The sequence below is a fragment of the Oncorhynchus nerka genome, linkage group LG2, assembly GCF_034236695.1.
Source record: "Oncorhynchus nerka isolate Pitt River linkage group LG2, Oner_Uvic_2.0, whole genome shotgun sequence".
In the NCBI taxonomy this organism is placed as follows: domain Eukaryota; kingdom Metazoa; phylum Chordata; class Actinopteri; order Salmoniformes; family Salmonidae; genus Oncorhynchus; species Oncorhynchus nerka.
Window position 1 is genome coordinate 66,035,777 of NC_088397.1, and position 11,951 is coordinate 66,047,727.

General features: G+C 43.8%; 1 protein-coding gene across 2 annotated transcripts; it reads right to left on the bottom strand.

Moving 5' to 3' along the window:
* Positions 1 to 4,098: 4,098 nt before the first annotated feature.
* Positions 4,099 to 11,743, bottom strand: LOC115140062 (protein transport protein Sec61 subunit alpha-like). Of its 2 annotated transcripts, XM_029678126.2 has the most exons (13): positions 11,480 to 11,743; positions 11,258 to 11,362; positions 10,362 to 10,429; positions 10,189 to 10,254; positions 10,013 to 10,091; positions 9,610 to 9,741; positions 9,390 to 9,499; positions 7,428 to 7,581; positions 6,990 to 7,150; positions 6,606 to 6,803; positions 5,881 to 6,072; positions 5,639 to 5,715; positions 4,099 to 5,465 (listed from the first exon to the last, which is right to left on the bottom strand). In XM_029678126.2, exons 2-13 carry the CDS (start codon positions 11,262 to 11,264, stop codon positions 5,279 to 5,281), a joined length of 1,431 nt encoding a protein of 476 aa, XP_029533986.1. In that variant the 5' UTR covers positions 11,265 to 11,362; positions 11,480 to 11,743; the 3' UTR covers positions 4,099 to 5,278. The 2 variants fall into 2 exon arrangements, with proteins under 2 accessions (XP_029533986.1, XP_029533977.1); XM_029678117.2 differs by lacking the exon at positions 11,480 to 11,743 and having other exon boundaries at positions 11,258 to 11,429.
* Positions 11,744 to 11,951: the final 208 nt, after the last annotated feature.

The following is an 11,951-nucleotide window of genomic DNA, read 5'->3' on the forward strand; positions in this document are numbered from 1 at the left end:
CAAATATGGTGATGAGAGGAAGCCCAGTTGCCGGTAGTGGAAGAAGATCCACTCTGCTCCTTTTCTCATCGATTAAACTTTTGATCTCAATACATTTCTGTTTCCAAAACTATAATATGTTACTAACAGAGTGGACTAAGTTTAGTAGACTTTACCCTTTGCCAAAGTTTTTTTTAAACTGAGTTATTTAGGAGTGCGAGGGCGAATTGAATTAGTGCACATGCGCACTTCATTAAGTAGGCGTTCCCTAACGGAAATATGCAAATATATGCTAGAATGCGCAAAAATCATATTTTTAGCTCGTGCTTGGCTCTGTCGGCTCTTGTCTGCCCACCTCCTTGCTTGCTCCACTATGATGAATTTGCTTTCATTGGAAACGTCAGGCTGACTCCATTTTGCTGATCCCTGCCTACAGGCAGAAACTTAAACAAGAGGCTCCCACGCTGAGGTCTGTCCAACGCTGGTCAGACCAAGCTGACTCCACACTCCAAGACTGCTTCCATCACGTGGACTGGGACATGTTTCGTATTGCGTCAGATGGAAATATTGACGAATACGCTGATTCGGTGTGCGAGTTCATTAGAACGTGCGTCGAAGATGTCGTTCCCATAGCAACGATAAAAACATTCCCAAACCAGAAACCGTGGATTGATGGCAGCATTCGCGTGAAACTGAAAGCGCGAACCACTGCTTTTAATCAGGGCAAGGTGTCTGGTAATATGTCCGAATATAAACAATGCAGCTATTCCCTCCGCAAGGCTATTAAACAAGCTAAGCGTCAGTACAGAGACAAAGTGGAATCTCAATTCAATGGCTCAGACACAAGAGGCATGTGGCAGGGTCTACAGTCAATCACGGACTACAAGAAGAAACCCAGCCCAGTCACGGACCAGGATGTCTTGCTCCCAGGCAGACTAAATCACTTTTTGCCCGCTTTGAGGACAATACAGTGCCACTGACACGGCCTGCAACGAAAACATGCAGTCTCTCCTTCACTGCAGCCGAGGTGAGTAAGACATTTAAACGTGTTAACCCTCGCAAGGCTGCAGGCCCAGACGGCATCCCCAGCCGCGCCCTCAGAGCATGCGCAGACCAGCTGGCCGGTGTGTTTACGGACATATTCAATCAATCCCTATACCAGTCTGCTGTTCCCACATGCTTCAAGAGGGCCACCATTGTTCCTGTTCCCAAGAAAGCTAAGGTAACTGAGCTAAACGACTACCGCCCCGTAGCACTCACTTCCGTCATCATGAAGTGCTTTGAGAGACTAGTCAAGGACCATATCACCTCCACCCTACCTGACACCCTAGACCCACTCCAATTTGCTTACCGCCCAAATAGGTCCACAGACGATGCAATCTCAACCACACTGCACACTGCCCTAACCCACCTGGACAAGAGGAATACCTATGTGAGAATGCTGTTCATCGACTACAGCTCGGCATTCAATACCATAGTACCCTCCAAGCTCGTCATCAAGCTCGAGACCCTGGGTCTCGACCCCGCCCTGTGCAACTGGGTACTGGACTTCCTGACGGGCCGCCCACAGGTGGTGAGGGTAGGCAACAACATCTCCTCCCCGCTGATCCTCAACACGGGGGCCCCACAAGGGTGCGTTCTGAGCCCTCTCCTGTACTCCCTGTTCACCCACGACTGCGTGGCCATGCACGCCTCCAACTCAATCATCAAGTTTGCGGACGACACAACAGTGGTAGGCTTGATTACCAACAACGACGAGACGGCCTACAGGGAGGAGGTGAGGGCCCTCGGAGTGTGGTGTCAGGAAAATAACCTCACACTCAACGTCAACAAAACTAAGGAGATGATTGTGGACTTCAGGAAACAGCAGAGGGAACACCCCCTATCCACATCGATGGATCAGTAGTGGAGAGGGTAGCAAGTTTTAAGTTCCTCGGCATACACATCACAGACAAACTGAATTGGTCCACTCACACTGACAGCGTCGTGAAGAAGGCGCAGCAGCGCCTCTTCAACCTCAGGAGGCTGAAGAAATTCGGCTTGTCACCAAAAGCACTCACAAACTTCTACAGATGCACAATCGAGAGCATCCTGGCGGGCTGTATCACCGCCTGGTACGGCAACTGCTCCGCCCTCAACCGTAAGGCTCTCCAGAGGGTAGTGAGGTCTGCACAACGCATCACCGGGGCAAACTACCTGCCCTCCAGGACACCTACACCACCCGATGTTACAGGAAGGCCATAAAGATCATCAAGGACATCAACCACCCAAACCACTGCCTGTTCACCCCGCTATCATCCAGAAGGCGAGGTCAGTACAGGTGCATCAAAGCTGGGACCGAGAGACTGAAAAACAGCTTCTATCTCAAGGCCATCAGACTGTTAAACAGCAATCACTAACATTGAGTGGCTGCTGCCAACACACTGTCATTGACACTGACCCAACTCCAGCCACTTTAAAAATGGGAATTGATGGGAAATGATGTAAATATATCACTAGCCACTTTAAACAATGCTACCTTATATAATGTTACTTACCCTACACTATTCATCTCATATGCATATGTATATACTGTACTCTAGATCATCGACTGCATTCTTATGTCACTAGTCACTTTAACTATGCCACTTTGTTTACTTTGTCTACATACTCATCTCATATGTATATACTGTACTCGATACCATCTACTGTATGCTGCTCTGTACCATCACTCATTCATATATCCTTATGTACATATTCCTTATCCCCTTACACTGTGTATAAGACAGTAGTTTTGGAATTGTTAGTTAGATTACTTGTTGGTTATCACTGCATTGTCGGAACTAGAAGCACAAGCATTTCGCTACACTCGCATTAACATCTGCTAACCATGTGTATGTGACAAATAAAATTTGATTTGATTTGATTTGTGGTCTATCATGGCTTAGTTAAAAAAATATTTGACGTAAGAACGAAGGACCCCTTTTATCTGCCCCTCTTAGTTCCTGATGTAATTCGTAGTGAACTGTCACACTGTTTGAGAAGGGGGTAGCTGCATCCCAATATGGAGAACAGAGTATCAAATCTCATTTTATTTGGTCACATATATTTAGCAGATGTTATTGCTGTAATGTAATTCACAACAATACACACATCTAATAGTAAAAGAAAGGAATTAAGAAATATATAAATATTGGGACAGGCAATGTCGGAGTGCTATTGACTAAAATACAGTAGAATACAGTATATACATTCGAGTGGCGCAACAGTTTAAGGCACTGCATCTCAGTGCAAGAGGTGTCACAACAGTCCCTGGTTTTATTCCAGGCTGTATCACATCCAGCCATGATTGGGTGTCCCATAGGGTGGTGCACAATTGCGTCGTCTGTGTTTGGCTGGGGTAGGCCGTCATTGTAAATAAGAATGTGTTCTTAACTGACTTGCCTAGTTAGATAAAGGTAAAAATGAAATGAGTAAAACAGTACATACACATTATTAAAGTGACTAGTGATTCCATGTCTATGTATACAGGGCAGCAGCCTCTAAGGTGCAGGGTTGAGTAACCGGTTAGAAGCTGGCTAGTGATGGCTATTGTCATGACTTGCCCTTTTAGGTGAGGATCATAGGCGCCAGATTCCCCCCCCCACCAGTTTTATGACGGTCGGAAATACCTGGAGGAAAACTCTCTCTTACACTCTTTCAGAAATGTAAGTTAAATCCCTTTAACAGAGAGATGTTGCAGTACGGTAACACCAAAAAGTTTAATAATTAAACAATATTTCTGTAATCCAAACAGTTGGAAGGGTCCATGGGTACTTAAAGAACAATCATGTCAAATTAATTTCTAATTTGTGATATAACTAAGGACAGTAGAACATAACTATCTCGGAGTGTGTATATTTCCCAGTGATCAGATTCACATCTGTTGTGGACTTATATGATTAGATTAAATATGAAATAATTTGTCAGAAGATGTAATGTGATGCGGCTGTGATCCCCCCCAAGTGCATATTAAATAGGACGTGACAAAATGTACATTAGGCCAGCAACATGAGCTGAAAGGTACAGAATGGCTAGAAACACTGAAACTTTCAACAGAGAAGAAAATCTCTAGTCTTCACTCAAAGAAAAAACAAAAACTTTCCCCAAATGAGTTTTTATTGAGAATTTTTTTTCTTTTTCTTCCCAGAATACATTTGTTCAGAACAGCATTTTTACATATAAAAAAAACCCTGTTATTTTACACTGTAGATGAATTCAATGCTTGGTATATATACAGAACCAAAATTCACGGTGTGAAAGTGTTTAATACAGTCATGCTCAAAGCAGACAACAAAAAAAAATCTTTCCTCACCCAACAAAATGGGCAAAAAGGTATGAATGTGGCATATAAGTACGATTACATCTCCCTAAACGTACACCACCTCCCTTCAGCCCAGTTTCAACAGAGGACCTATGAGTGGTTCACTTGATAACTCTTCCAATGCACACTTTCATAAAAAGTAAACACTTGACAAAGCTGCACCACATTCTAAGAGCCCTACGCTCAACTTTCTGATCCTACAGTATTATTGGAGCGTGGCTTTAAACAGTCACATGTCTGGCGGACAAACATGGTTATATTCAGAGTCTTTACCAAACCTTCCCTTGCTACTCAATCAGTGAAATGAGTGGCCATCAGGTCAAAATCTGATGGCCACTCAAAAATAAACATACTAAAGAGCCCAGTTGTGAAGGTACACTCTACATTCATGCCTATATCCTCCAGGTAATTGAGGTGATGGAATTTAAGCAGAAAACCAAAGCGTTCCTATGTATACTGTGTTGGTTGTATGACGTCAGCCCAGTAAGAGGGACTTCCCTCATCCCAGTGCAGTATACATGCTTGTATACTACAGAGCCGTTGTCGCAGTCTGAAAAGGGACAACACCCCCGCCCCCCTCATAAACGCTTGTGGATCAGACCATTTTAATAGATATGAAACACTTCAGATGACCCTGAGGCTAACCAGTCTCAGGCAAACTGTTAGAGCGGTTGATCAGAGTGTTGTGAATGTTAGGATGTAGTCAGTCCCACCACTTCACTACACACACAATTCTGTTTGGGCTGAACCTCCTGTAGGCCATGTCAGGGGAGATGCCATAAAGCATCCGGAAAATGACACAAGAGAGAACAGATTCATTGTGCAGATTAAAAAAAATGTAAATGGACATAAAATAATGTGAATAATAAGAGTTTTGTAGGACTTGGTCTGATCTGGGGCATGTCCATGTCCATTAAGACGGTTGCTTCGTCACAGGTGTTGCAGCCAGGTGTCAGACTAGAAGAGCAGGGCTCCCATGCTGCCCACTTCACTCTGCTCCTTGACGAATATCTCAAAGTACTGGTAAATGATGGTGACGGCCAGCAGGATACCCGTGCCAGAGCCAATAGCACCCAGGAAGTCCGCCATGACAGATAGACCGCCGATACAGAGACCACCAAAGGCCGCCGCTGTGGGGATGTACCTAGAAAGCGCAGAGGCAAGATTTCAGCTTGATACAGAAGGCAAACTCAAGTAGTAGTGCACCAATCATTACCTGAACTAAGCATGTTTGGAAAAGTGTAATATTAAACCCTGTTAAATTAAGACATGGATTGTTATGGCTAAAAGGTTAGAGTTTTGACTAAGATAGTTTACCTGTTGAGTTCATGAACCATAGAGGTCTCTCTGTGTCCCCTCATCACCATCTGCTGCTCCTTTAGCTGCTTAGCCACCTGGGAGAGCAAACACACACTCATGGATTACATTACATGTACAGGTCCTCTGAAACATGCCATCCTGAAATGCCGTAGACATTTTAGGAGATTCCTACATCAAAATTATGAATTTATGATTACATAGTCCAACAAATGTATAGGACATATGGTAGAAGGACTTACATCTTTGGCAGAAGAGCCAGACACCTCGATCCAGGTCTTGGAGAAAAAGGCACAGGATCCCAGCATGAAGCAGATGTAGATGGCAGCGTGGATGGGGTCGTCTAGGACCGAGCCAAACGACTCCGGGGGAGAGAAGTAGTAACAGAGCCCACCCACTGGGTAGGCACGAGCTGGACCGCCTGACGATGTGTCCTACAAACACACAAGTCTGGTCAACTTATACATTCTGTGATGCGCGATATGTTCAAATCAGATTTGATTGGTCGTGTACACATTATCACAGGTGTATGTTCCTAGCTCCAACAGTGCAGTAATACCTAACAATACACGCAAATCCCCAAAATAAAAAGGAATTCAGGAATATTAGAATGAGCAATGTCAGAGTCCGGAATATAAATATATACTGTATGTATAGACATTATGGACAGTATAGAGAAAGGTGTGTACAACAGTAGTTATATACGATGAGTCTTGACTATAAAATACAGTGTATACACACATGAAGTGTGTAAAACAGTATTTAAACATTATTAAAGTGACAAGTGTTCAATGACTATGTACATAGGGCAGCAGTCTCTAAGGTGCAGGGATGAATGCCGGATGGTAGCCAGCTAGTAACAGTGACTTAAGTTCAGGGTACTGTGGGGCTGTTAATGTGACAAACCTTGAGTTTAGAGTTCGGACATGGTAGTTCAGAGAAATGGTTTAAAATGGTGTGTACTTACAGACCAGGTGCCCAGCAGGTTAACTAGGAAGTTGCCACTGAAGCGAGTGGAGAGCATCTGAGAGATGACGTACAGGTTGGACACGAGGGCAGACTGGAGGATGATGGGAATGTTGGAGGTGTAGAAGAGCTTGATGGGATAAGTGTTGTACTGGCCACGGTAACGGGCAGACTTGATGGGCAGGTCCACCCTGAAGCCCTGTAGAGAGACGGGTGGAAGAGAGACATTGTAAGAGAGGGTAGAACATACCCACATCATAAATATATAGTGTCTAAATGGTCATTAATAAAAAAGGTTAAAAAAAAAATGTATGCATTGTGTTGTTTTCTGACAATAACAAATGTGTTCTTTAACAGGTTTAAAGGAAGAAAGACAGTTACTGACCTGGAAGTATATGACTACACCAAAGACGAAAACGGTGGCGAGGAGGTTCAAAAGATTTGGCAGGTTCTGGCGGTAGAAGGCCTCTCTCAGGGCGCGCACTTTGTCTGTTCGCGTGGCCAGGAGGTGGAAGAGGGCAATGATGGCTCCCTCAAACTCTGTACCTAAACACAAGAGACTAAAACATCAGCCTCACACCTAGAGACCACCTAAACTAACCTTGACCCCTGGGGTTCTTCTCAAGGCCAAGTCAATCTATAGGAGCCATAGTTGGTCTTGTGAAATTACCACTTGCATATAACCAGGTATTATCTCTGATAGTGGAAATTAGTAAGCCTGTCCTAAATGTACACCAAAACAGGGCACATCAGTTTCAATGTCTCAGTTTAGCCCGTGAGACGTGCTGTCCTTCTCCCACAGCTGTCTGCTCTGGTGTCTTACCTCTGCCAGTGTTGACAGTGGTGGGGCTGAAGGCCTTCCAGACAATTGTCTCACAGATGTTGGTGGCAATGAACAGGGAGATACCAGAGCCCAGACCATAGCCCTTCTGCAGCAGCTCATCCAGTAGCAGCACGATTAGACCTGCCACAAACAGCTAGAGGGGGAGACAGGTGGGTTAGAGACTGAGACAAACCACTCACACTGGAGCCCTGTTTTACTTCCTTTAAATAGACAGTGCGGCAAAACAGTATTTAGTCAGCCACCAACTGTGCAAGTTCTCCCACTTAATAAGACGAGGCCTGTAATTTTCATAGGTACACTTCAACTATGACAGACAAAATGAGGGAAAAAAATCCAGAAAAATCACATTGTAGGATTTTTAATGAATATATTTGCAAATTATGGTGGAAAATAAGTATTTGGTCAATAACAAAAGTTTCTCAATACTTTGTTATATACCCTTTGTTGGCAATGACAGAGGTCAAACGTTTTCTCTAAGTCTTCACAAGGTTTTCACACACTGTTGCTGGTATTTTGGCCCATTCCTCCATGCAGATCTCCTCTAGAGCAGTGATGTTTTGGGGCTGTTGCTGGGCAACACGGACTTTCAACTCCCTCCAAAAAATTATATGGGGTTGAGATCTGGAGACTGGCTAGGCCACTCCAGGACCTTGAAATGCTTCTTACGAAGCCACTCCTTCGTTGCCCGGGCGGTGTGTTTGGGATCATTGTCATGCTGAAAGACCCAGCCACGTTTCAACTTCAATGCCCTTGCTGATGGAAGGAGGTTTTCACTCAAAATCTCACGATACATGGCCCCATTCATTCACACGGATCAGTCGTCCTGGTCCCTTTGCAGAAAAACAGCCCCAAAGCATGATGTTTCCACCCCCATGCTTCACAGTAGGTATGGTGTTCTTTGGATGCAACTCAGCATTCTTTGTCCTCCAAACACAACGAGTTGAGTTTTTACCAAAAAGTTATATGTTGGTTTCATCTGACATTCTCCCAATCTTCTTCTGGATCATCCAAATGATCTCTAGCAAACTTCAGACGGGCCTGGACATGTACTGGCTTAAGCAGGGGGACACATCTGGCACTGCAGGATTTGAGTCCCTGGCGGCGTAGCGTGTTACTGATGGTAGGCGTTGTTACTTTGGTCCCAGCTCTCTGCAGGTCATTCACTAGGTTCCCCCGTGTGGTTCTGGGATTTTTGCTCACCGTTCTTGTGATCATTTTGACCCCACGGGGTGAGATCTTGCGTGGAGCCCCAGATCGAGGGAGATTATCAGTGGTCTTGTATGTCTTCCATTTCCTAATAATTGCTCCCAGTTGATTTCTTCAAACCAAGCTGCTTACCTATTGCAGATTCAGTCTTCCCAGCCTGGTGCAGGTCTACAATTTTGCTTCTGGTGTCCTTTGACAGATATTTGGTCTTGGCCATAGTGGAGTTTAGAGTGTGACTGTTTGAGGTTGTGGGCAGGTGTCTTTTATACTGATAACAAGTTCAAACAGGTGCCATTAACACAGGTAACGAGTGGAGGACAGAGTAGCCTCTTAAAGAAGAAGTTACAGGTCTGTGAGAGCCAGACATCTTGCTTGTTTGTAGGTGACCAAATACTTATTTTCCACCATAATTTGCAAACAAATTCATCAAAAAATCCTCTAATGTGATTTTCTGTATTTTTTCTCTCATTTTGTCTCTCATAGTTGAAGTGTACCTATGATGAAAATTACAGACCTCTCATCTTTTTAAGTGGGAGAACTTGCACAATTGGTGGCTGACTAAATACTTTTTTGCCCCACTGTACCTTTTGTGGATGTGAACCTCACTTTAAATTATCCAATCACTTACAGATTCATAGTGATAACCTCTGAAAAGGTAGCAAGGAAGGAGTATTGGACCAAGGCCTGAATCTGAGGGGGGATAAGAATGACAGAGGGGTGGAGAGGAGGGCTCACCTGGATGATGATGAGCAGACAGATCCCAGCGCCCATATCGGAGGGGTCTCCGTACATTCCAGTCATCACATACACGATGGCCTGACCAATGGTGATGATCATACCAAACACTGTAGGAGATAGCAATGGGTTAGAAATTATATGGCCTCATTCACAGTAATGCTTAAACTTGACAGAATTAGGTCAAACTAGGAACAAGAAGTGTGGCTTGTGGTCTTACATTTCTGTGCGCCGTTGAAGAGGGCCCTGTCTTTGGGGGTGTCTCCCACCTCAATGATCTTAGCTCCGGCCAGGAGCTGCATGATTAGGCCGGAGGTGACTATGGGAGAGATTCCCAGCTCCATCAGGGTACCTGGATGGACAGGAGAGACCCAGGGTAGGTTAACAGGAGAGCAGAGCCATAGAGTTGTTCAGCCATTCAATCAGAAATAATACCAACTACCCACTCAAGTCAGAGATAAAATGATCACTCCTATTGATCAATTCATCATTCACTCAACACTATCAATTCACACAGTTACTAATTGACTCATTCATTGCCATGTCTCTTGATTGATGTATCAATTCACAGAGACATTAATTTATTCACTTGTTGTCTCTACATTGCAAAAGTGACAACCCACCTCTGTTGGAGGCCAGAATGACTCTCATCCAGTAGAAGGGATCTGCAGAGTCTGAGGACATGATGCCAAAAAGGGGAATCTGGAGGATAGGTGACAGACGTTCAGAAGTGAGTTTTTATTCTACTCGATTAAAATGCTAGAAAAAAGTGTGTGTGAACAATACATCAGATATTTACCTGGCAGCAGACAAGGAAAATGAAGAGAGTGATGGCTGTCCATAGTACCTTCTCTCTGAACTGGATCTGTTGAACAATGCAATTACAGTGAGACATGGAAGCAACAATGACAGCAGGAGGTGTATACAGTTGAAAGTAAAACATACTTGTCTTCATAAAGTAAAATACTGTACCTTTCTTTCAGGTTTCTGGATTTCAGGTAATACTGCGCAGAACGGCTTTATTACCTCCAGGAATTTGACTGAAAACAGACAAAAGGAGGGATGTTATTCAATAGACTCGCCATAATAAACATAAATCAAGGCCACCTAACAATGTATAGGGGGACGTGGCATAGCGGTACATGCATAGCGGGTTAGATCTTTGGCTATAAACTAAGCGAATTCACTATGAAAACAGATCTTTCTATACACAATTGTTAATCCAATGTAAAACATTTAGCATATCAGCAAATGTGTTTCAGTAAACATGTACTGCTTATGATACGAGATATTTAAACCTGTGTCAAACACCGGCTGTTAGCTAAGCGTCGTCATCACTAATCTGGATGTGTCGGTCTGCATCCAATATAGCTAACGTTAGCTATACTATCTAGATAACGTTACATGTTAACTAGCATGCAGCTATCATACTCCGATATATCAATTACCATGTAACACTGGTTGATATGATATCAATGTAACGTTAGCTGACTGGGCATAATAAAAAGTAGTTAACATCTGTACAGCTAACGTTAGCAAGCTAGCTAACGTTAGTTAGCAAGTGACACTGATAGCTAACGCGTTAGCTGGCTAACTAGCTAACTCTTTTAAACTTCCGTTTCTTGACAACTGACAAAACTAGCCATTTTCTTGCAGGCATTGCTGTTGAAGACAGGAGTTAAAATATGCGCGAAACAAAGACCACTTGTCATCCAGCTAGCTAACAGTTAGCTCTAGCTACAATGAACATGGCCTTACATCCAATCATTGAAAAATGACATAGCCTGCATCGGATTCATCAAAAGTTCCCCGATTATGTGAAATCGTCCTTTACTTTAGCTAACTACTTTAGTCTGGGGGATACTCACTGCCCATGATGATTTCCCAAGCGTTACGATCTTTGAGTGTGTGGTCCTTATGTGTCAATAGGTCTCTCCAGTTTTCGTTCTGACTACCGGCGAAATGCTCTACAGCTGAGAAAGAAAGCGCGTTAGAGACACGTCAACACTACACAAGCAAAGATAGAACAATGAAACAGATATTTCACTGGATGTATAAATGTGAAGCATCCGGTTGGCGTTTCCACTCACGACCAAATCTGGTAGCGAGAAGAAGCCTAATGGCGCGCAGCGGAAGAAGAGGGAACGAGGTGGATTTTGGTCGACATTCTGCACATTTTCTCAGCGAATAAACATTTGATCTTAATGCGGTTTTCTGTTCCCAAAATCGGTTATGAACAGGGTGGGGTAAGTTTTCTAGACCTTACCCCTTGCAAACGTAGAAATCGCGCTGTTTAGGAGTGCAAAGGCTAATGGAGTTATTGCACAAGCGCACTATATACTAGAACGCGCAAATGGATATCGCTAATGCATGCTTGGCTCTGCCCCCATCCTTGCTTGTTCTGCCCACTGTGACTCATTTGTTCCTATTGGAAACGACAAGCAGTGGTCTATCTTGGTTTAGTTATAAAAAATATTTGACACAAGCGCTCCAACAGAGACGGAAGAGGAAGCGAGACACACAATCGTTTTCTTCCCTGGTTCAATGAACTAAATAATACCA

What these genes read in the sequence shown, in the direction of transcription:
- LOC115140062 (XM_029678126.2), bottom strand. An exon ending in TCCAGAAACCTGAAAGAAAG is followed by an intron (nt 10,255 to 10,361) that starts GTACAGTATTTT and finishes ATTGTTCAACAG; the next exon opens with ATCCAGTTCAGAGAGAAGGT. An exon ending in ATGGTTCATGAACTCAACAG is followed by an intron (nt 5,466 to 5,638) that starts GTAAACTATCTT and finishes TGCGCTTTCTAG; the next exon opens with GTACATCCCCACAGCGGCGG.